General features: G+C 32.6%; 1 protein-coding gene and 1 long non-coding RNA gene across 2 annotated transcripts in view; both read right to left on the bottom strand.

Annotated features, from left to right (window-relative positions):
• The window catches only part of LOC133206146 (probable ATP-dependent RNA helicase DHX37), a 725,850-nt gene that overhangs the window by 629,850 nt on the left and 70,376 nt on the right, over nucleotides 1-25,624 (bottom strand). Inside the window, exon 4 of the mRNA XM_061342078.1 lies at nucleotides 3,740-4,121. Within this exon, the coding sequence (XP_061198062.1) occupies nucleotides 3,740-4,121 (382 nt within the window). The remainder of the gene's footprint in view (nucleotides 1-3,739; nucleotides 4,122-25,624) is intronic.
• LOC133172349 (uncharacterized) lies at nucleotides 9,740-10,815 on the bottom strand. Its single transcript, XR_009718931.1, has 3 exons — nucleotides 10,717-10,815; nucleotides 9,960-10,056; nucleotides 9,740-9,859 (listed from the first exon to the last, which is right to left on the bottom strand). It is a non-coding gene; the product is annotated as an uncharacterized LOC133172349 (long non-coding RNA).

Genomic DNA, 25,624 nt, shown 5'->3' with positions numbered 1-25,624 from the left:
TAATGAAATCAGACCAAAACTGTAGGAGGAGTAGTGTTTGGAAAAAAAAAATTTCTCTACAGACAGACAGACGTACGGACTACAGACACCTTACTATCGCATAAGCTCTTCAGATCTGGTCTCTCAAGTTTTGGCAAATTTCCCTGATTTTAAAATGGATTTTTGCAACTCCCCAGGAATGGCTGAAGATATGAACTGGAGACATGTCAAAGATGATAGAGCATGAGCTGCAGATCTGCAATGTTATTAATCGGAATAGTTTTTCAATAAAATACCCACAAAAATAAAGTGTCCATCTATATTACAAAAGTATTGTCTACTTTAATGAAGCTTGTAGGGGCATCATAAGGGATTGGGGAGCCGTTTGGGGAACATCTGTAATGGTTCCCGTTACAATTAGCACTAGTTTTAATGTGTGTCACTAAGGTTGAATTACATGTAATTGCATCTTATGAATTTTATTTCAGTTCACAAGTTTTAGATGAATTTTTGGAATGGCAACCAAGATTATGCAAAATAAAAAAGATTAATTCATTTTTTTTTTTAAATTTCTCTCAGGATTTTGTTGTTCACAATTTTTTTTACGTCAACTATAAGATAATACATGTATATCCATAGTGATTGCAGCAATTCAAAATTGAAATACACTTGCAATTTAAGGTAGAATTCTGTACTGATATGACCTTGACCCCGCTAAGAACAGAAGTGTCAAGGTCAAAATTAATTCAATAATGTTCTTTACATTATTTTGGCCCATATCTTACTTACAATATCATGGAATACACAAAAAGTGTCTAGAATGAGCGATAACAAACATACAATGAATACATTCAAAAAATTGAAAACGTTGTTGCTTAGCAACCACTAAAAGGTCATTTCACAAATATTTGAACTAAAATGGTGTATGGATATTGCAGTTCTGATGCCTTCTTGAGAGTATATTCAGAATTTTCTATTTCAGCATCCAGTGTGTAAAATTTCAGCAAGAATATTGAAAAGTTTTGAAAAAGTTGATGAAATTTTTGCATTTATTTGACCATTGACCTCCTGAAAATAGTTCTGATGAGGTCAAACTTTAAGACAGTTTATCTACTGTATATTCCTTTTAATTTTATGAGGTCACTATTTATGACCTCATATCTGACTTTAGAATGTGCTGGAATGCATAAATGTGTCTAGGATGAGCCAAAAATGAAAATTGCTGCCCGAAATTTGAAAAATACCCGGCTGCTAAGCAACCCCTTTAAAGTCATTATATGCAGAATTGAAAAAAAGTTTATGTGATTAATGTAGTACAGTATAATCCTCTTTTCTAAGTACATTCCAAATTTCCTATTTCATCATACATCATTGTAAATGTTTAGCTTGACGATTAAAAAGTATCGGAAAAAATTTTAAAAATTTTGCACTTAATTGACCTTTGACCTCCATTTCTACTAATAAGGTCAGTAGTTGGGAATCTGAATAGTCATAAAATATATTCTCTAAGAAATTCCCTACAAAATGGTATGCATTATGCTTAGCTTTCTCCTTGGTTATAAAGGTTAGAAATAATTTGATAATGCTATGTCAAAAGGTCTCAAAAATCACGTAAAATGCGCCAGTAGAGAAAGGGTTAATGTAGTCTACTTGTGTGCCAAGTTATATTGAAATCAAATGAAAACTGTAGGAGGAGTAGTGTTTTGAAAGTATTTCACAGAAATTTCTATTTTTAGTAATCATGGCATTCACTGAAATCAAAAACCGACATATAAAGATTATTATAACAGTAACTTGATCCGAAGAGCCGTATCACATCAAGTTGACAGGCGCTGAACCTTATATCAAACGAGACGTGAAGCATTGAGTTTGATCTGATGATCCGCGCCTGTCCAAGAGACGTGATTAGGCTCTTCGGATCAAGTTACTGTTATAATGATAATTTTATTATGTACCCCTTTACAACTTGCAAAATATAATAAAAGGAAACTTTTTGAATCAATTACAAAACTTTTAACAAGTAAACAAAGCATTTTATCGAGGAACTTTTTGATGTGCGAGAATAAAAACGTCATTTATCTGTGTACTACGTCACAAGTTTCAGAGAAGGGTGATATGGATTCAGAAAACCACAATGTGGTGATCCGGAATGTCGGATCACACCGTCATGAGATTGCGTAAATTCAACAGTAAAACTGAATGACAAACAGTTGGGTATGAAATAAATATTATTATGTATCGTAGTGTAGTCTAATTGTGTGCCAAATTAGATTGAAATCAAACCAATTTGTAGCAGGAGTAATGTTTTAAAGGGATTTTACAGTAATTTATATTTTTAGTCACCATGGCAACACCGTTCACTGAGATCAAAAACCGATGAATTAAATTACGTATCTTAGTGTTGTCTACTTTTGTGCCAAGTTATTTTGAAATCTGCAGACCAAAACTGAAGTAGGAGTTACATTTTAAAGGAACATCACAGAAATTTCTATTTTTAGTGACCATGGCAACACCGTTCATCCAAATCAAAAACCGATGCACTAAATTATGTATCTTAGTGTAGTCTTATTGTGTGCCAAATTAGATTGAAATCAAACCAAAACTGTTGCAGGACTAATGTTTTAAAGGAATTTTACAGTAATTTCTATTTTTAGTAAACATGGCAAAACAATTCATCAAAATCAAAAAACCAATTCATCAAATTATGTATCTTAGTGTAGTCTACTTGTGTGCCAAGTTATATTAAAATCAGACTTAAACTGTAGGAGGAATTGTATTTTCAAAGAATTTCTAAGAAATTTCTATTTTATGTAACCATGGCAACAGCATTCATTGAAATCAAAAACCAATGCACTAAATTATGTATCTTATTGTAGTCTACTTGTATGGTAAATTATATTGAAATCAGACCAAATCTGTAGGAGGAGAAGCATTTTAAAGTAATTTCAAAGTAATTTCTATTTTTAATTACCATGGCAACACTGTTCACTGAGATCAAAAACCGATGCAATAAATTATGTATCTTAGTGTTGTCTACTTGTCTGCCAAGTTATATTAAAATCAGACTAAATCTGAAGCAGGAGTAGCCTTTTAAAGGAACTTCAAAGAAACTTCTATTTTTAGTAACCATGGAAACAATGTTCATCATAATCAAAAACCGATGCACTAAATTATGTATCTTAGTATAATCTAATTGTGTGCCAAATTATATTGAAATCAGACCAAAACTGTAGCAGGAGTAGCGTTCTAAAGGAATTTCACAGAAATTTCTATTTTTAGTAACCATGACAAAACAATTCATCAAAATCAAAAACCAATTCATCAAATTATGTATCTTTGTGTAGTTTACTTGTGTGCCAAGTTATATTGAAATCTGACCAAATCTGTAGCAATGGTAGCATTTTAAAGAAATTTTACAGAATTTTCTATTTTTAGTAACAATGGCAAAACTATTCATTGAAATCATAAACCAATGCACTAAATTATGCATCTACCTGTGTGCCAAATTATACTGAAATCAGATCAAAACTGTAGGAGGAGTAGCATTTTGAAAAATTGTTTACAGACAGACAGACAGACAGACAGATGGAGAGACAATGGACACCTTAATATCGCATAAGCTCTTCTGGTCTCTGACCAGTAGAGCTAAAAATGAGCCTTTTGACCTATATACCCCATCGACATATACCCCAAATTTTACGGTAGTTAAAATAGCATTGATAAATCTCTGATAGCACATGTACACATATAAATAGCTTGCCTGTATTTCTGGTTTCCTGTTGACATGAACGTTTACAACGGGCTTGTGTTCTGTTAATTTTTTGTTGGTCTTTGTAATGGAAAAATCAACATTTGTCATCTTCATTTCCTCTGACATTTTCAAATCATATCCATTTTCAACACTGTGCTTTATGATGTTTTTATCTTTGCTCTCTTCAATGTCTTCTTCACTGAATTGTTTGTCTTCTTTTTCCTCCTCCTCCTGTTCTTCCTCCTCCTCAGATGAGATGTCAGATGTATGAACTGAACTTTCTAAGTCATCACTCCTGTCTTCATCACTGTCCACTCCAGTTTTCTTTCTGAAAATTCCTACTACAGTGTTTCTTCGTCTTCCTCTTTCATCAGTCTTAGGAGTCAATTTTCTGTTTGTAAATATAAAATTCTCCATGATTTATGATTGCACGTAAGGGATAGAAAACAAGAGTGGGATAATAAGAGGTCCATATACCTCAACTTTCACCTGAGCATCCTGATTTTCACAGGCTATGAACATTTCGGCCAAAGCCATAACAAAAACTCTGAACTCAAAGTGGCTAAAATTTTACAGTTTGGGAAGACTTTGTAATCAAAATTACATTTATGAAGTTAGTCTGATAGAAATTCAGAAGAAATGAAGAAAAGAGGCCCATTAGCCAGAACAATCATCTGGCCCAAAGATCATGAAATGGACTTGGACTTTCAATCATTGGTAAAATGTTTATTACTTGTGAATTGATTACTCTAAATTTGCCAATTTCAAAACAGTTAAATGATGCAGTGTTAAGGATGGATTCTTCTCATATTTCTTATAATGGCAGAATCTTGATTTTCTGAATACTCAATATTCAGACTGTTTACACTCTTTTAACATCCAAAAACTTTGGTGTCATCGGCCTTGATTTTCAGTCAAGGTCATTTGAAAGTCAGTCCTAAAAACAGTACTTTTACACAGAGAAGTTTTGAAATTTATGCATATGAATAAATTTTGCTGACTGAAAAAATATCTTTCACAATAAAATTAAAGTTGTTACTTATTTTTGATGACTAATTCATATGAAATGAACTGGTGAAAAGATAACATGAAATCCTTTATATTCAATAAATATATTTAATCCGAATTTCCTCGATATTTTTTCAAAATTCTCAGTTTTTATGAATTCACATGAAATTTCATCTCAATTTTTACAATTGACCATATAATGTCAAATATTTAGATTTTTGTCTGATGAATATTCAAAGGTTCAAGATTAAGTTACAAGGTAAAAAAGATATAGTAATCAGGCAAATTATCGAAAAAAATTTAGCCCGAATTTGCTTTATACTTTCTGAAATCTTCATTTTACAGAGTGTTTTAAATGTCTATAAAAAAGATTTTTAATCCCCAAAAACATATCAATTTGGTGTAATTGTGACATAAATACATTCATTTCTCCCAGTTATACATTCTATTTTTATGGTATTTTACACTAATGATATTCAAAATATTCATTTCGAATTTCCTCCGTCATTTTATTCTTATGAATGTCATGTTTGACAATTTTATAAAATACATCAATTTTCTAGTGGCAATTACAGAAAAATTATCACATACATTCTTCACATGCACAGGACTAATTCAAAGCAACTTAACCTTTAATATAACCAGGAATAAATAATAAACCTTCCAAAAAGTTATGAGAAAAATCATACATAAAATTTTCATAGACTAGAAAAGATTTCAATATATTATTTATGACATAAACATGAAATCAATATACATGTATAGTGAACATGCAATTCAAAGCTTAATATATGAATATCAGAGGGACTAATATATATGCCTATACATGTACATGTATATGTAGTTATATACATATAGGTCCCTGGTATTATGTTATTATTGGATATTTTACATTTGTAAACTGAGTTTTGAAAACAACAAGCAAATTCAAAGAATTGTGGTCCCCCGCTTTCGATGTCTTAGTGGATGGGATGCCAATGCCATTATTTATGGCATATTTTAACTGTCTTATTTGTTTGTCCTGTCTTATCAGTGCATCATACAAAAAAACATAAATTATTGAATTAATAACAGTTATGGCAAAGACTATAGCTTCTCAAAACTACATCAAACTTCAAGATCAAGGTCATGAGGTCAAATATCATAATAAAATCCAAAAGATCTTCTCACAAGTGATGCACATGTAAAAAAAAATATCAGAAACCAGAGTATACAATCAAAAAGGTCTTGAAACAGGTAATGCACATGTCAAATGTAAATACCATCTCTTCTCTCAATCAAATGTTATTAGCAATGATAAACTTTTTAAAAATTAGGTCAAACTTCAAGGTCAAGGTCATGGGATTAAAAATCATAGTACATTTGGAAATGCTTGTCACAGGTAATGCACTTGTCAAATATGAATGCCCTATCTTTGCTCCTTCAAAAGTTAGCAAACTGATGAAATGTTTGAAAATTAGGTCAAACTGGAAGGTCAAGGTCACGGGGTCAAATATCATAGCATATTCGGAAACATTTTGACACAGGTAATGCACTTGTCAAATATGAACACCCTATCATATGTCATTAAAAAGTAATCACCAAACATAAAATTTTTGAAATTTAGGTCAAACATGAAGGTCAAGGTAAAGGGGTCAAAAATTATAGCATGCTTGGAAATACTTTGTCACTACTAATGCACATATTAAATATGAAAGCCCTAACTATTCTAAATCAAAAGTTATAAGCAAAGATAAAAATTTTGAAAAGTAGGTCAAACTTCAAGGTAATGGTCATGGGGTCAAAAGTCATAGTATAATTTCGAAAGGTCTTGTCACAGGTAATAAACAGGCATAATATGAAAGTCCTATCTTTTCTCATTCAAAAGTTATGACCAATTTAAGGTAATGTTAATTTTTTTGAAAAGTAGGTCAAACTTCAAGGCCAAGGCCACGGGGTCAAAATTCACAGTATATTTGGAAAGGTCTTGTTACAGGTAATGTACATATGAAATACAAAAGCCCAATCTCTTCTCACTCAAAAGTTATGGCCAAGGTTAAAGTTTTTGTGACAGACAGCCCGACAGATGAATGAGATTTAATGTCCCCTCTCTTTTGCAAAAGCGAGGGACAATAAATACCTACACACATTTATAAGTATATAGTTTGTTCAGCACCAATAAATATAACTCTTCATTGTGATCACATATTGCGTAAAATTTGCTGGAGTTTTAAGAAAATGAAAAAGCCATCTATGGCAATCAAATGCCCTTTGACATCTATGCCTGAAAATGACATCCTTGAACTTTGTAACAATAATATGCATGCAGCTATCAAACTTAATTTCACATTTAGATGCAAAATACTTATTCAAGGATGAAATTTCTTTTTAAGAATTTGTAGCACAAACATTTATTGATCAGTGTCAATAACTTATATTGAAATGAATTAAAAATTACCTCTTGGGGGTTTCTACTGCAAGTACAAGTATGTAGTTCATTTGTAAAAATCTAAATTTTAACCAGGCCACTACCAGCAATTTTGTTCGGCATGCTCTTGCTTAAAATCACCCTTCAACTAAATGATCTAAAGCAGGCACATTTTTATGTATTCCAGAACTGTATTTTAAGATTTTAACTGTATTGTAAAGCAACTGAATACATAGAGCTAGGTATATATCATTTACAAGTTGTTGTAATGCCAGTACATGTAAATCTTCACTGTGTAATCTAATGAAAGATAATGCTTGAAAAATTCACTCTGGGAGTAAGATTTCAAATCTGAATAAAAGATTTTGTAAAGTAATCACATTCTACAAAGTGTGCACTGTACCGGGTACTTGGGAATCAAATAATTAAACATTATATAATAATAAATAAAACTATTTTTGACTGAAAGTTTCTGAAATAAATCAAGAATGGAATCATGCAACAAGCAGCAGTAACTATGATAACATGCATTAATTGACTTCCACATTTCTACAAAAATATTTCTTTGATCAAATAAATATCAGGGTTAGAAACTCCCTAAAATTACAACTCGCAAATAATTGTGAGTACCAAGAAAGTGAACTCGCAATTTTATAAGACTACTCGCAATTTTCATATAAAGTTAAATTTATATAAATTAAATATGTAACTTAAGGAAAAAGTAGCTACTGTACAATACACAAAATACAAGAGGCCCATGGGCCACAACGCTCACCTGAGTAACTTTGGCCTTGCTGTTTTTCACCCGATTTCCCCCTTATAATACCTATTGTGGCCCCGCCCTACCCCAGGGGTCATGATTTGAACAATTTAGAATCTACACTACCCCAGGATGCTTCCACATAAGTTTCAGCTTTTCTGACCCAGTGGTTCTTGAGAACAAGATTTTTAAAGATATTTTCTACATATTTCAATGTAAAACTTGGATTCCCTATTGTGGCCCCACCCTACCCCTGGGGGTCATGGTTTTTACAATTTAGAATCTACACTACCCCAGGATGATTCCACATAAGTTTCAGCTTTTCTGGCCCAGTGGTTCTTGAGAAGAAGATTTTTAAAGATTTTTTCTACATATTTCAATGTAAAACTTGGATTCCCTATTGTGGCCCCGCCCTACCCCAGGGGTCATGATTTGAACAATTTAGAATCTACACTACCCCAGGATGCTTCCACATAAGTTTCAGCTTTTCTGGCCCAGTGGTTCTTGAGAAGAAGATTTTTAAAGATATTTTCTACATATTTCAATGTAAAACTTGGATTCCCTATTGTGGCCCCGCCCTACCCCCGGGGGTCATGATTTTTACAATTTAGAATCTACACTACCCCAGGATGATTCCACATAAGTTTCAGCTTTTCTGGCCCAGTGGTTCTTGAGAACAAGATTTTTAAAGATTTTTTCTACATATTTCAATGTAAAACTTGGATTCCCTATTGTGGCCCCGCCCTACCCCCGGGGGTCATGATTTGAACAATTTAGAATCTACACTACCCCAGGATGCTTCCACATAAGTTTCAGCTTTTCTGGCCCAGTGGTTCTTGAGAAGAAAATTTTTAAAGATTTTTTCTACATATTTCAATGTAAACCTTGGATTCCCTATTGTGGCCCCGCCCTACCCCCGGGGGTCATGATTTTAACAATTTAGAATCTACACTACCCCAGGATGCTTCCACATAAGTTTCAGCTTTTCTGGCCCAGTGGTTCTTGAGAAGAAGATTTTTAAAGATTTTTTTCTACATTTTTCAATGTAAAACTTGGATTCCCTATTGTGGCCCCGCCCCACCCCCGGGGGTCATGATTTTAACAATTTAGAATCTACACTACCCCAGGATGCTTCCACATAAGTTTCAGCTTTTCTGGCCCAGTGGTTCTTGAGAAGAAGATTTTTAAAGATTTTTTCTACATATTTCAATGTAAAACTTGGATTCCCTATTGTGGCCCCGCCCTACCCCCGGGGGTCATGATTTTAACAATTTAGAATCTACACTACCCCAGGATGCTTTCACATAAGTTTCAGCTTTTCTGGCCCAGTGGTTCTTGAGAAGAAGATTTTTTAATGACCCCACCCTATTTTTGTCTTTTCTTGATTATCTCCCCTTGGAAGGGGGCTTGGCCCTTTATTTTAACAATTTAAACTCCCCTTCACCCAAGGATGCTTTGTACCAAGTTTGGTTAAAATTGGCCCAGTGGTTCTTGAGAAGAAGTTGAAAATGTGAAAAGTTTACAGACGGACGGACGGACGGACGGACAGACGGACGGACGGACGACGGACAACAGGTGATCAGAAAAGCTCACTTGAGCTTTCAGCTCAGGTGAGCTAACAACTACAGTGTGACTTTTATTTAAATTACTGATTTAAATCAAAAGCATTGTGTTCTGTCATATTATATAATTTTGCTACAGTTTCAATGCAAAAAAAATCAACTCGCAAGTTTTTGCGAGTTACCTAATTTTTAACTCGCAATTTAGGAATTCTAACTTGCGTTTTGCGAGTTGTATATAGTGAATTTCAAACCCTGAAATATGTAATTCCTGCTTCTGATCTGTGATATATTCTGAGAAAATCTCTTTTCCACAGACAGCCATCATTCATTTGATGTGAGAATTTCTTGCTGAACATGTGTCCACCTGATGAAAGTCCAAATTTTTTGTTGACCTATAATTTAAAAAAAAAGTAATTTATTTTACATAGCAACACAGATGCTGCATTACATGATAGTTAGATAAAGTTGTGTCCATATTTCTTATACATGTACCTCAATAGTCCATCTGCCAGCACTCCTTGCTCAATCATCCTGCATTCTGACCTCCAGTCTTTTTTCTAGTCTAGGGTAAAGTAGGGTTGATTTTCTCCTAAGAATTAAACATGAACATCCCTTAGACTATTTTTTTAAATTAATGGAAACTGATTATAAGATTAAACAACTTATCTCATCTGTATTTCATTTATTGATTTAAATGAATGAAGATATTTTAATAGATTCTACCATATGCATAATGTCTTATATTATAATGTATTGGATATAAATAAATAGACATTTTTTAATCCTAAAAGTACAGAAAAGTAAAAAAAAACAATAATATAAATAGTTTTTTAACAATAATGTTTCATTTTGCTCTACTTATTAGACAATTGTGTGTTTCAATATTATTGATATTTCCACATACAATATCAAGTTAATTTTCCGTTTGATTTGTACCCAAGCGGGACACCTTACTTTTCTAATAACTTGATGATTGTTGTGTCTTGAACAAAGTAGGCTAGTTAAAAATATAAAATTTGTTGTAATCATATACAAAAAATGCTATTTTTGTGAATTATTATTCATAAACCTGACGAACACACGAAATATATCCTCTTCAAATGTTGACAAGTCGCGGGAATAAGCAGACGAAATATTGATAACAGGACTATAATTTCCGTGCGAATTCCCATAAATCAATACAAACCAGCATGTAATTGAATTCAATTTCAAAATTATAAAAATCTTCAGACATATATAACTAACTTACATGCTCACTGCACAGGACATGACTTCAGACGAGGCAACGTGGATCTGCAATCTTGCACATGTTTGTGACCTTCAAGTTCAAGCTTCCCTTTTGGCTGATCGGAATTTCCCGGGCATAAATAAATATAATTTAATTTGTCATAACTGTCCCTGGGCTTCTGCAATGCTTCGATAATGTTCACAGTTTGTAGATTTTACAAAACAAACCTCTCGGGGTTTTCTACGGAAAATGATCTGGACATGTTGACATTTGCTACCGAACTGCGAATATTATGGCGATTGTCGCAAATCAAAGAAAATATTATGAAAAATTTATTAATTTCAAAAGAAATAGATTCAACATTACTTAAACTGACAAATTAACTAATAGTTTTTCCTTCAGTATAATTAAATATGAATTTTGCATTTTACGACTTGCATAATTTATGGAGACCCATTGACGACGTAAAATGCTGACAAGAATCCATCCTTAAGGTCAAGATCTAGTAAATGACTTTAGACTGTCTTTTTGGTGCTAGATCCATTATGACGTCATAATCAATTTAAACTTTCTTTTTCCCGTACTTTACGGCTCTAATAGAATAATGTAGAAAATAAAGTTTTTTCATAGAATTCAATTTGAAATCGTGAAAATTAATCCGGAAACCTATATTCAATTTGATATTAATTTAAAGAAGAGGATAAGAAGAAACAAATTACCGTTTTCTGAGAGACTGTAGGCAATCTGGATACATTTCCTTTCTCCAATAAAGAAAAAACTCCCATATTCATGACTGATTTTATTAATTTTTCATCAAAAAAGACAGTGTAAAATATGATTTTTCATCCTGTTTACCTACAAAATATGCCCCGATACACCTTATTTGACCAAGCTATACTTAAAAAGCATCTTTAAAGGAACTTATTTCTCAAATTTGAGAAATCTGTAGGCTCCTTTCATTTACTAGATCTTGACCTTAATTGACTTAAGCTTACATGTAAGATGATCCCAGGGCCTTAATCACTATAGCCCTGCTCTTCTTCATCAGTTGATTTTTTTCCAATACATTCCTATGTGAAACATTTGTTGCCTATTGTGGCCTTATTCCTACCTCCTGATGTCATGATCAAGTAAACTACGGGTGAATTAAAAAAAAAAGACCAAATGCATATTTATCAACCCACACTAAAAATACAGGCAATGAAAATAGATTTCTATGTCTCAGCATATGTCTTTAGATGGTGTCTTCTCAATTAACAAAAAAGTTATGCCCATAAATGATGCTAAAATTGTCAGGAGTGCAACACCTTTTTGTGACATTTTGAAATTTCAATATTTTTTGGAGATCTTTTAAATAAATAATAATGCTTTATGATGAAAATAAAGACTTTCCTGATAATATTCAAAGTATTGAGCTTTAAATGTGGACTGTAGTAACTTTTGTTTATTCAAGTTGTGGTCATGACTGATGTTTAAAAAAATGTTATACCATGTCAGGAGTGCAACAGAAAAAATGTAGTGTTGCCAAAAAACACATCAATTGTAAAATTCTGAAAGAAAATTAAGACAAAAAAGAATTTTCGAAGTGTAAAACAATAACTGATATACATTTTAAAATTTAAAAATGTTATATAAATCACAAGCAGCATTAATGAGAGTCAAGTATATGTGCATACCCAATAATGTTGGGGGACAGTCTGAAGACCAAAATGAAGGAAATGGAGATGTTCACAAAATTGAGCACTAAACTCAAAGACAAACCAAAGATGTTTCGTCTTATGGACAAAAAACATCTCATGATCATCCCTACTGTAATCAATACAAAGGCAGCAGAAATACTGTATTCAACAAACAAGCATTTCCAAATCGTATCCCAAAAGTCAACTCAAACACTCAGCCTTTTTTATGGAAAGGGAAGGGGAGACAAGAGAAAAAATCCCCTCAATGAATGACAACCAGAAAAATGTAAGTAAAGAAGTTTTCAATACAATAAATGAAGGTGTTGGTGAACTAATTAATACCCCTGATAATTTTGAATGGGGAAAATCCAAAAGTTCTTTCATAACTGGCAGAAAATATCTACTGACAATTGGATCCTTAATGCTGTGTGTGGTTATAAGATAGAATTTGACACAGTGCCTGAATAATCTTTTGTCAAACCACAATTAAAATTTTCAAATGAGGAAATGGAAGCTATGGAAAATGAAATTCAAAAGCTTATACAGAAAAATGTCATTGAAATAACTGACAGAAATAATGATAAATTTATTTCAAACATTTTTCCAACACCAAAAAAAAGATGGAGCAGGGGTGAATTAAAAAAAAATACCACCAAACTGATTTTTTTTTTTAAAAATTCAACTACTTATAACATTTTTTTCACTTATATCATCATATTGCACATGCATTCTAGTTTAAAATCCTGAAGTGGCAATAGATTAATAGACAATTGGACTAAAAAGTTTCAGAATTTTTATTAGTAAAATTTCTTTTGAAAAAAGAAAATATCAATACACCTAAAAAGACTTTCTAAAGTACATAATCACAAGAAATTACAGTTTTTTTAATGCTTGAAAATGGTAAAAGGGGTATAACTGATTAAATCTAGACCTTGATTGAGTATCTTCTCTTGTATATGTGACAAAAAATTGGCTTTTTGATTGTTATTTTACATTATTTTTTCAATTCTGGTTTGAAGAGTTTTAATTTGAAAAAAATATGAAGCAATAAAATTCCCCAAAATTCCCTTTTTTGAGCATTCAAGTCAATTCTTTAAATCTAAGTCAAACAAGATGTGTTTGTGAAACACTGATGCCCGTATGGCAACTTATAGCAAAAGTTTAACTTTCTCAAATGCAAATCAAATATGTTGGTATGCCAAGTAAGGTCTTGTATCGAGGAATATACCTGTAAAATATGAAAGCCCTAGCAGCAACCATTGAATAGATATGGAAAAGATTAACGTTTTTTCAAAAGTCCCATACCAAAATAAAGTACAAAAAAGTATACTTTAATGCTACTTTTATACTATATAAATTTGTGCTTTTTAGAAAAAGGTCAGAAAAAGTATACTTTTTTTGTACTGGGCCAGATAGCCTCTTAAAGCTGATGACCTTTTTTTGTACTTTATTTGGACTTAGTTTTTTTCCACAGTACTTTTTTTGTACTTTTTAGGACTTAGTTTTTTCCACAGTACTTTTTTTGTACCTAATTTGGACTTAGTCTTTTTTCACTGTACTAAAAACGTACTTTTCTGGGACTTAAACTTTTTTGGCAAAATCAGTAGAATAAGGATGTACTTTTTATGTACCTAATTTGGACTTAGTCTTTTTTCACTGTACTAAAAATGTACTTTTCTGGGACTTAAACTTTTTTGACAAAATCGGTAAAATAAGGATGTATTTTTTATGTACTAATTTGGACTTAGCTTTTTTCTCATTGCAGTGTTAAAAATTAATTTTGAAATTTCAAGCAGATTATTCAATAATTAACAAGAGGCCCATGGGCCACATCGCTCACCTGAGCACACTGGCTAGACTAAGGCACAAATCAGTTCAGTAATGAACAGGGGGGGGGGGGGGGGGGGGGGGGCTTGAATTTTAAACTACCTGATGATGCTTTCATGTCAATATAACAAATGAATTTGTTGTACTTGAGAAGATTTTAAAAGAATTTTCCCATTTATTCCTTTGTAAAAATTTGATCCCCCATTGTAGCTCCTCCCTATCTCAGAGGTCATCATTTGAACAAACTTGAATCTACATTACCCGAGGATGCTTCCATATCAATAAGACTAACATAGCTTTTCTGTTCTTGAGAAGAAATTTTTTTTCTATATGTTCTTATGTAAAACTTTCGATCCCCCATTGGGCCCCACCCTACCCCCGGGGGTCATCATTTGAACAAAATTGAATCTACACTACCTGACGATGCTTCCATATAAATTTTACTCATCATGGCTTTGCTGTTCTTGAGAAGAAGATTTTTCCTATATATTTCTATGTAAAACTTTGATCCTCTATTGTGGCCCCGCCCTACCCCCGGGAGCCATGATTTGAACAAAATTGAATCTACACTTCCTGAGGATGCTTCCAAATAAATATGACTCTTCATGACTTTACTGTTCTTGAAAAGAAGATTTTTAAAGATTTTTCCTATATATTTCTAAGTAAAATTTGGATCCTCCATTGTGGCCCCGCCCTACCCCCGGGAGCCATGATTTGAACAAAATTGAATCTACACTTCCTGAGGATGCTTCCATATAAATATGACTCTTCATGACTTTACTGTTCTTGAGAAGAAGATTTTTCCTATATATTTCTATGTAAAATTTGGATCCTCCATTGTGGCCCCGCCCTACCCCCGGGGGTCATGATTTGAACAAACTTGATTCTACACTTCCTGAGGATGCTTCCGTATAAATATGACTCTTCATGGCTTTACTGTTCTTGAGAAGAAGATTTTTAAAGATTTTTCCTATATATTTCTATGTAAAATTTGGATCCTCCATTGTGGCCCCGCCCTACCCCCGGGGGTCATGATTTGAACAAACTTGAATCTACACTTCCTGAGGATGCCTCCGTATAAATATGACTCTTCATGGCTTTACTGTTCTTTAGAAGAAGATTTTTAAAGATTTTTCCTATATATTTCTATGCAAAATTTTGATCCTCCATTGTGGCCCCGCCCTACCCCCGGGGGTCATGATTTGAACAAATTTGAATCTACACTTCCTGAGGATGCATCCATATAAATATGGCTCTTCATGGCTTTACTGCTCTTGAGAAGAAGATTTTTAAAGATTTTTCCTATATATTTCTATGTAAAACTTTGATCCTCCATTGTGGCCCCGCCCTACCCCTGGGGGTCATGATTTGAACAAACTTGATTCTACACTTCCTGAGGATGCTTCCATATAAATATGACTCTTCATGGCTTTACTGTTCTTGAGAAGAAGATTTTTAAAGATTTTTCCTATATATTTCTATGTAAAACTTTGATCCTCCATTGTGGCCCCGCCCTACCCCCGGGGGTCATGATTTGAACAAATTTGAATCTACACTACCTGGGGATGCTTCCACATAAATATGACTCTTCATGGCTTTACTGTTCTTGAGAAGAAGATTTTTAAAGATTTTTCCTATATATTTCTATGTAAAACTTTGATCCTCCATTGTGGCCCCGCCCTACCCCCGGGGGTCATGATTTGAACAAACTTGAATCTACACTACCTGGGGATGCTTCCATATGAGTTTCATCTTTCCTGGCCCTGTGGTTCTTGAGAAGAAGATTTTTTAAAGATGCTATTCATTTTTCACTAATTCTTAATTATCTCCCCTTGAAAGAGGGTGTGGCCCTTCATTTGAACAAACTTGAATCCCCTTCACCCAAGGATGCTTTGTGGCAAGTTTGGTTGAAATTGGCCCAGTGGTTCTGGAGAAGAAGTCGAAAATGTGAAAAGTTTACAGACAGACGGACAGACGGACAGACGGACAGACGGACTACAGACAAAATGTGATCAGAAAAGCTCACTTGAGCTTTCAGCTCAGGTGAGCTAAAAAAAACTGTAAAGTGATGAAATGATATTACAATCTATGTATGATGTTGATATATAATGTTTAAAAAATGTGGAAAAAGACAGGGGGTGTAGAACACAGTTTTTATCAAATGAACAATTTGTTCATATAAAAATTATTTATTACATTATTCTTATGATTTAATATGGTTTTATTATAATGTGAGCATTCATAATCCAATTACGTTATTAGCATGAAAGTATAGGTATATGTATATTTGTTGCAGGAAAAGGGGGGATGAACATTATTGTTACAAATGCCAATGGTTTTAAGATTATTGATTCAGTTGAAAAATTCATAGGGAATAAAAAAAATCTGTTATTGCTCCTTTAGTCTTCTCTCTTCTCCCTACGAAATATTTTAGTTCTGAAAATTAGGAAAGGGGGGGGGGGTAGTCTTATATACATGTATCAATATTTTAATCATACAGTGTCCATTTTATGTTCAACAGAAGTCCTAAATTATTCATGTTATTTTAATCATCAAGATCTAGTGAACCTTCTGTAAATTACATTGTAAATCTGAATAGTCTTGAGTAATTATCTCCCCCTCCTCTCTCTCTCTCTCTCGGGAAATACAAAAATGTAACATTATTTAATGGGAAATCTTCTACAATATTCTGCAAAGGGAATTCTATATATCAACATGAACAAGTAGTCCAGTTATATTTCACAACTCTCTCTCTATCGTGTGCAAACCATGTTGATTTCAAGTGACACAGGTGTTTGTACTCAATGACCTTTGTTGTCTAGACTTGTGGAAATTTGTGAAGTTGCACATTTCACAGTAAGATTTGGTGAATCTTTACGAAATTACCTGTAATAAATTTAGCTTTCATGGTAAATAAAATGGATTAGCATGATAAATGAGAAATGCGGGCTAAATTAATAAAAGAAAAATAGGGTTTATAGTGTTACATATTTTAATAATTAAAAACGGAAATAGGAAGGCACGAATATAAATACAAAAGCCTCCAAGATGCACCATGCCCATCGTTTTATTTATCACAAGGAACTTCATCATGTTTACATGTACACGATTTATATAAGTAGCATGTGCAAAATCCCATGCTGTAACAGATATTTCGACATTGAGAATGAAGGCTGCCAGTTTGATTAGGATGTTTTAGCAGTTAACAAGGGCATTCAGAATTTCTTGTGGCTTTATTAAATAAAATAATTTCAGTTAAAAAACAAACAAACAAACAAAATGGCGACAACGATCATAAAACGAACTGGCGATCACGATGATGGTAAAGCTACCTAGTATCGAGTATTACACAGAAAACGGCTTTAAAAATAAATTTGATGACTTAAAAAACATTATTGCAGGAATTTTTGGTGTTTTTATGAACTAATTTAGTAATTATTTATTTCCTTTTTTGATCACGTGACTCTTACGAAGTCTACGATTGGTCAACAACGAAGCGCAGATTTTTTCAGAGACGATTTGAAAATTGGTGGGATGGAAATGCCGAGAAAAAAGGAGATAAAGAAGTCGGTAAGACTATATTTATATTTAAATTTTATATGTTGTTAGCAGGAAATGCATTTTACCACTTTAGAAATGTATTCAGTGGAGAATTTCAATGTAGATTTTACGTTATTGTGGACATTTGTGTCTTCGATTTCTGGTTTGTTTTGATCAGTATGACGATGTATATAAACTTAAGTTAACATGCTGAATCATGCTTTAATTTCTCTGGCTCAATGTAACATGAATCATTTAGTTCCTTGACATATTCAATTCTTCAAATATTTCAGTATAATTCATGCAATAGGTTTATAATACAGTCAGCATTGGTCAGTATCTGGGAACATTTACTGTAGCCTAGCTAAGTCTTTGCATGATAAAAAAAAAAGTACATATCAAATCTACTGAATTCTGTAAGATTAAAGTTTGTAAAAATAAATGGTTTTTTGTTAAACATGTTAAAAGGGAGGATAGTGTGTGCGTTGTGGTTGTGGTGGTGGTGGGGGGGGGGGGATTGAAGGGGTAGTAATACAGTGCGGACTTGTTATTATGATGTTCATTTTGTCATGGTAAAATATCGTAATACCGAGGGCAACGTAATAAATGTTCCCAATAAAATCCAGTAAAACATCGTTTTGAAAGCTTGTAGTTATATTAGGTGTATTTTTCTCCTTTTGTTTCCTTCTCCTGTTCAAATTCTTCATTAAAACGCTATATACATATAATTTATTAATAACTTATCTTGAATAGATATCTTCATGATGCTATTTCTTCTATTTCCTTCATTTTAAAAGATATGTGACATTTTTTATAAAAAGTTAAAAACTTCGGCAATCTTCATTTATCTGCCGCCATTTCCTTTTACGTTTACTTTTTTTTCTGTCTAGATAATGCGTTCGTAAAATTTTCAATGTCTTCGTATCGTTACTACATAAATAACAACAATTAATACATCACTGGGCGGTTTTGGGTGTTCAATGAGCTTATAGAGCTGCAGTGAACAACTGATGGAAGTGGGCAGTGTGATAGACATATTCCTGGACAGGATTTGAGAACACACAAACTAAATGTCAAAATAAATTTGAATTTTTAAATTACTGAACAGAGTTCAATTAGCAGTTCAGCAATTATTGATTTGTATTTCTGCTGACACCTGTGAGGTAGTCCAAGCCACTATCCAAGCTGTTAAAACGTTAGTGGAGTTCAAATTTTGCCCAAATTATGTTTGATACCCAAGCTGTCAATTCCCACTGTTTAACTGCATAAGAAATTACACATTACGTATTTAACATACATGCATACAATTAAATGTAACCCTTTATTTAATAAATCAATTTTACTTACTATCCATAGTAAAAAAAAACAAGAGGCCGATGGGCCACATCGCTCACCTGAGCACATTGGCTAGGAAAAAAAGCAAAAATCAGTACAGTATTGAAAAGTTTACAGGGAGGGGGGGGGGGTGTTGAATTTTAAACTACCTGATGATGCTTTCATATCAATATAACAAATGGCTTTGTTGTTCTTGAGCAGCAGATTTTTTTCCCATATATTCATTTGTAAAAATTTGATCCCCCATTCTGACCCCACCCTACCCCCGGGGGCCCTCATTTGAACAAATTTCATTCTACACTACCCAAAGATGCCTCCATATCAATTTGACTAATCATGGTTTTTCTGTTCTTGAGAAAAAGACTTTTTCCTATATATTCCTCTGTAAACTTTGATCCTCCATTGTGGCCCCACCCTACCCCTGGGGGTCATGATTTGAACAAACTTGAATCTTCACTACCTGAGGATGCTTCCATATAAATATGACCTATCATGCCTTTGCTGTTCTTAAGAGGAAGATTTTGAAAGATATTTTCCTATATATTTCTATGTAAAACTTGGATCCCCCATTGTGGCCCCACCCTACCCCTGGGGGTCATGATTTGAACAAACTTGAATTTTCACTACCTGAGGATGCTTCCATATAAATATGACCAATCATGCCTTTGCTGTTCTTAAGAAGAAGATTTTTAAAGATATTTTCCTATATATTTCTATGTAAAACTTGGATCCCCCATTGTGGCCCCACCCTACCCCCGGGGATCATGATTTGAACAAATTTGAATCTACACTACCTGAGGATGTTTCCACAATAAGTTTCATCTTTCCTGGCCCAGTGGTTCTTGAGAAGAACATTTTTAAATGATGCCATTATTTTTTCACTAATTCCTAATTATTGCCACTTGAAAGAGGGCGTGGCCCTTCATTTGAATAAACTTGAATCCCCTTTACCCAAGGATGGTTTGTGGCAAGTTTCGTTGAATTTGGCCCAGTGGTTCTTGAGAAGAAGATGAAAATGTGAAAAGTTTACAACAACGACGACGCCAACGACGACAACAGACAATGGACAAATTTTGATCAGAAAAGCTCACTTGAGCCTTTGGCTCAGGTGAGCTAAAAATAAAATAAACTTTACAGAGATAGATAAACTAGAGACTACATTTATAAATAAACAGTTTAATTGTTTAACAATGGCTTTGGCACGTCTCCAATTCTGCTGACCTCGCTAGAACAGTCAAGGTGTGTGCATTCAAGCGTCACTAATCACCTAACAGCCCTGCAAGTTAACACTGTGTCAGAGCACAGGTGTTTCAATGTTTATTTTGCGTCTCCTTAAGTGTCTACTGTCGATCAACACTGAATAAACACTGGGTGAAAAAAATTTTGGACAGAATTTTTACATCGTAATACCGAGTCCCGGCATTTTAGGACATCGTAATAAACAGTTCTATTTTGTATAGATTTGTTCAGAAATGGTTTTGTGCTTTGAATTTACAACATAATAAGCGTTCCATCTTATAAAACCGTCACCGTAATAACGAGTCCGCACTGTAATCATGTGGTTGATTAAACAAGCAAAAAGTATCCCCATTTACATGTATCTGAAAATTTTAAAGTTGAACTGGATAGTTATACTGATCATCTTTCCAGGGTGAAAAGAACTTAAAGGGGGGGGGGGGCTATATAAACATAATATTGAGACACATGATTATTTTTCTATTTGCTCATATAACATTAGGAATTTAGACAGGGATATCAAACTCACTTTACAATTTTTCAAAATCATTGTCAGGTTAAAAAAAAAAATGAAATTAATTAAAAGTTTGTGTGTGGATATAATGCCGGAGAATTTCTTAAACATTCAAGTTACCTGATTTTTATTTTTTATTTTCAGCAGTGCATGCATGCGTTTTTTGCCATGAGCATCTCACTAACATGCAGAGCCATAGGAAAATGCTTCAACAATTTAAGTGTATCTTATCATCAGTAAGTACATATTAATCTAATTTGATTTCTGTAAAATACAAAATAGACATATCAAATTAGTAGGCTTGTCTGTCCTTAATATACTCATGCACTGAAAAGACTTATTTTAAAATTTCATAAGTGATAGGGATGATCGGGGGTTAATTTTTTGGATTTTCACATAAGAATTTTGAGTTTTAATTGGTTTTCAAGTTATTTGAACATTAAACTGAATATATGATTCTATATGTCAGTCTGCCATGTATTAAGCACAGGAATTCTGCTTTTTGAGAACATTTTTGATTTAAAACTAAAAAAAAATATGCTTTGATTATTTAACTTTTCTTTTCCTTTTTTTGCAGAACCCAAGGAAAAGTACTTGAAGGCTGAAATCATTTAGCATATTCAAATAAAGATCAGTGAAAGTGAAAACGATAATGAACTGATGAACACAAATAATGTAGATATACAAAAATCATTGTCAAAATTTATTAAGAAAATCTTCAAAACTGTCCTTCTTGAATCCTCCATATATATAACTGATTATATGTTTACTTTCTTTTCTTTTTTCTTTATATACTTGTCTATTTTTTGACCCTTGACTGTAATTTTTGTTTGTATATATGTGTATATGTACCTCATGTACCAGTGATCTGGTTTTGAGTGAATAAAGAATTGAATTGAAAAAAAATGGGTGACATTAACACTTTTATGTGGTCAACGGTTAGTGCACTGAACTGTGTCAGCAAGAAAATTCAAACGGGAGGGAAAGATGGGATGACTAGACTGTGAAGGAGCGGAGATGATCTGTGAGCGTGATCAATCAGTGACATAACCATCCATTATAAGTTACCAGACTATAAAGGATCAAATTTTGTTATTTACAGAATTATAATCCTGTTGATGATTTAATGTTCCAATATATTCTTTAAATTATTTATGGAAGATTAGTACTGAAAATAATGAATAATGTAATGAAGATGTGGGGTTTCATGCTTCTGAATTTTGATAAAAGCTAGCATTTAAGATTTTTAAATTGTAGCTAATATTTCATAGAGATTTCCCCATTTTCCGGTTTCTCTGATTTTTTTCCCTATACTTCATATTTTTGTGAAAATTTCATGCTTTCAAAATACAATTTTGTACCTTTAATTGGTTTTATTTTGGTATACCTGAGCTTAATGGTTATTTTTGAGGTTTTTCATTGTTCTTTCAAAATAATATAAGTATTTTTTTTTTTTTTTTTTTTTTTAAAGGGGGGGGGGCTATTTGCTATATATTTATTTGGGGGGGGGGGGCTTTTTTCCCTACTTTTTTTGTACCACCTAAAAAGTATACATTTTTCATACTTTCATTTAATTTTGACATTTTATTGTACTTTTTAAAGCATCAATCTAAAGAAGTACTATTTTTATACTTTTTCTGCATACATTTTTGTACTTTTCTCTGGAAGTATACTTTTTTTGTACTGGAAGTATACTTTTTTTGTACTGGAAGTATACTTTTTTTGTACTTCATACATTTCTGTAATTTTTTCTGGAAGTATACCCTTTTTGTACTGGAAGTATACTTTTTTTGTACTTCATACTTTTATGTACTTCTTTCTGGAAGTATACTTTTTTTGTACTTCATACATTTTTGTGCTTTTTTCCAGATGTACTTTTTTTGTATGTTAGTTTTAAGAATATACTTTTTCTGTACTTCCAATTATACTTTTTATGTACTTTTCTCAAATATAGAAATGTACCAAAAGTATACTTTTATGATCTTTTTTTTTGTAACCAAGAACCTAAGTTCTCATAAAGCACAAAAAAGTATACTTTTTTGGCTCAATTTGGAACGACCAAATCACTTGTTCCAAATTTAGTCGAAAAAAGTATACTTTTTGTGACCTTTTTTTGTACTTTTTTTTCGTACTTAATTTGTACTTAATTTTGGCATGGGGTATGTCAAACATCAAGGTCAAATGGTCAAAATTAATGGTGCCCAAGAAAAGGCCTTCTCCCAAGAAATACACAGGTGAAATATGAAAGCGGAAGCACCAATCGTTCAAAAGTTATGACAAAGGTTAAAGTTTTACAAAAGTAGTTGGTATCCAAAGAAAGGTCTTGTCACAAGGATTACATATGTGAAGTATGAAAGCCCTAGCACCAACCGTTCAAAAGATATGGCCAAGGTTAAAGTTTTTCAAAAGTAGTTTAAACTCCAAGGTCAAGGTCAAAGGGCCAAAGTTGTTGGTATCCAAAGAAAGGTCTTGTCACAAGGATTACACATGTAAAATATGAAAGCCTTAGCACCCACTGTTCAAAAGTTATGGCCAAGGTTAAAGTTTTCCAAAAGTAGGTCAAACTCCAAGGTCAAAAGGTCAAAGTTGTTGGTATCCAAAGAAAGGTCTTGTCTCAAGGATTACATATGTGAAGTATGAAAACTCTAGCATCAACCATTCAAAAGTTATGGCCAAGGTTAAAGTTTTCCAAAAGTAGGTCAAACTCCAATGTCAAGGTCAAAGGGTCAAAGTTGTTGGTATTCAAAGGAAAGTCTTGTCACAAAGATTAAAAATCTGAAGTATGAAAGCCCTAGCACCAACCATTCAAAAGTAATGGCCAAGGTTAAAGTTTTTCAAAAGTAGGTCAAACTCCTAGGTCAATGGGTCAAAGTTGTTGGTATCCAAAGGAAGGTCTTGTCACAAGGATTACACATGTGAAGTATGAAAGCCATAGCTCCAACCATTCAAAAGTTATGGGCAAGGTTCAAGTTTGGTAAAATTTTGCAAAACAGATTAAAGTATTTAAAATTTGCATTTTATTTGGAATTATTCCCTATTTATGCCAAAAAAACTAGCTTAAATGTATATTTAGAAGATAAAATATATTTTATAGCATATTTTCCTTTAGAGAACAAACACAGTAACCCACCAGAAAAATCTACGCATCATTTTTTCTTTATATTTTTATTCTTATTAGATGATTTATAATTTTAACATATTTGTTGCACTCCTGACCAAAAGCATTGGGGCCTTTAAAGTATAATTGTGAAGTGAATATTACTTAAGAACTTGTTCTGTTGTTTCAGTGAAGTTGAGGAGGAATTACTTGAATTTTATGACAATTTTTGAGTGTGTTTATTTTTAACATTCATTAAAAAATCACAAAACAAGAGGCCCAGGGGCCACATCGCTCACCTGAGTCAAGAGCCATTACTTGTTAGAATTATGCATACACATGCAAGAGCATGAAATTTACTGTAACCTGATTGCATATGAGTATAAAATAACTAAGAATGGCTTTCTTTTGAATTAAAGTGGGTAATGACTTTCCCAGTATCAATTTACTCACATTATATTCAATCTCAGCATTAATACAGCACTTGAATTTTCAACTCTGAAATCTAATTTGTTAGCAATGTAGTTAAACATTTCTTTTTTTCTTATTTTTTTTTTTGGGGGGGGGGGGGGGGGGTTAGGTAAAATAGTTATAATACAAACATTGATGTTTTTTCACTTTAATGGGTACAAAATGTACAACACATTTTTGCTTATATGTTTAAAAACACAACACATACAACAAAAGTACAACAAATTTTATGACAATATATTAGAAAATTTGCAAAAATTATAATAAAAAATATAAAGAAAAATGTATACATTTTTACATTATCATTTAGAATTGATGTATAAATGAAGATTGTCTGGGAATTCAATTTTAACAGACTTCATCTGATATACACAGCTTCAGTTTAAAAAAAAAAGCAAAACCTTCAAGATAATAACATTAAATGTAGATTCTTTATATTTTGAACATTTGTGAAGAAGTGATTTTTGATGTTATCATTTGAAACATACAAAACACATATCATAGTTGTCACTTAATTTCAAATCTTTCCATATCTATATACATAGCACAACAAAAGTGCAAAATGGAAAGATTAGAAAGGGAATGGATATATATAATTGTAAACTGACTCAGATTTTCAGTATCAACTATTATTTTGAATAACTACATACAATTTACCACATACTTAGAGTACCTGCATGAATCAGAGTATCAAAACTCAACTTGATAATATTCCAAAATGAAATGAGTTCATTTTGGAATCAAATTTAATTTTAGAGACCAGTCATGAGAAGTTTTATATCCATACATTAAGTGATCCACCTTTTGTTTCTATAAATAAAATTGAATGTCATAAAGAGGTAGGTTTACCTCCCTTTACGGGCTGTCCATTGACCTCCTCTTTTCATACTTACCTGGATATAAGAAATGCACATGTATAACATAGTTGATTTTCAGTAGATTTTTCATGTGAATTATTTATAATGGTGGTCACAAATTATATATCTCAATGCTGGAGAATCCTTACAGGAAAAAATATAAATTAACCAACATTGAGTGAAATGAAATTGGCACTTAAATAATTCCAATTTAGTTCAAAGTCTTTAACTCTCTGATTAAGCAGGTAACTATAAAGCTAATAAAAGCAAATATTAAAAACAGTTGTATGATTTGAAAAACTTTACATAACACAACATATCAAAATAGAAAAATTATTATGCCAAAACGGAATAATTATAATCAAAGTTTCAT

This window comes from Saccostrea echinata, unplaced genomic scaffold (assembly GCF_033153115.1).
Source record: "Saccostrea echinata isolate AGI-Se365-2 ecotype Australia unplaced genomic scaffold, CSIRO_AGI_Sech_v1 ptg000054l, whole genome shotgun sequence".
NCBI lineage: Eukaryota > Metazoa > Mollusca > Bivalvia > Ostreida > Ostreidae > Saccostrea > Saccostrea echinata.
The sequence above is the reverse complement of the archived record's forward strand: the minus strand, read 5'-3'. Positions and strand labels throughout refer to the sequence as shown.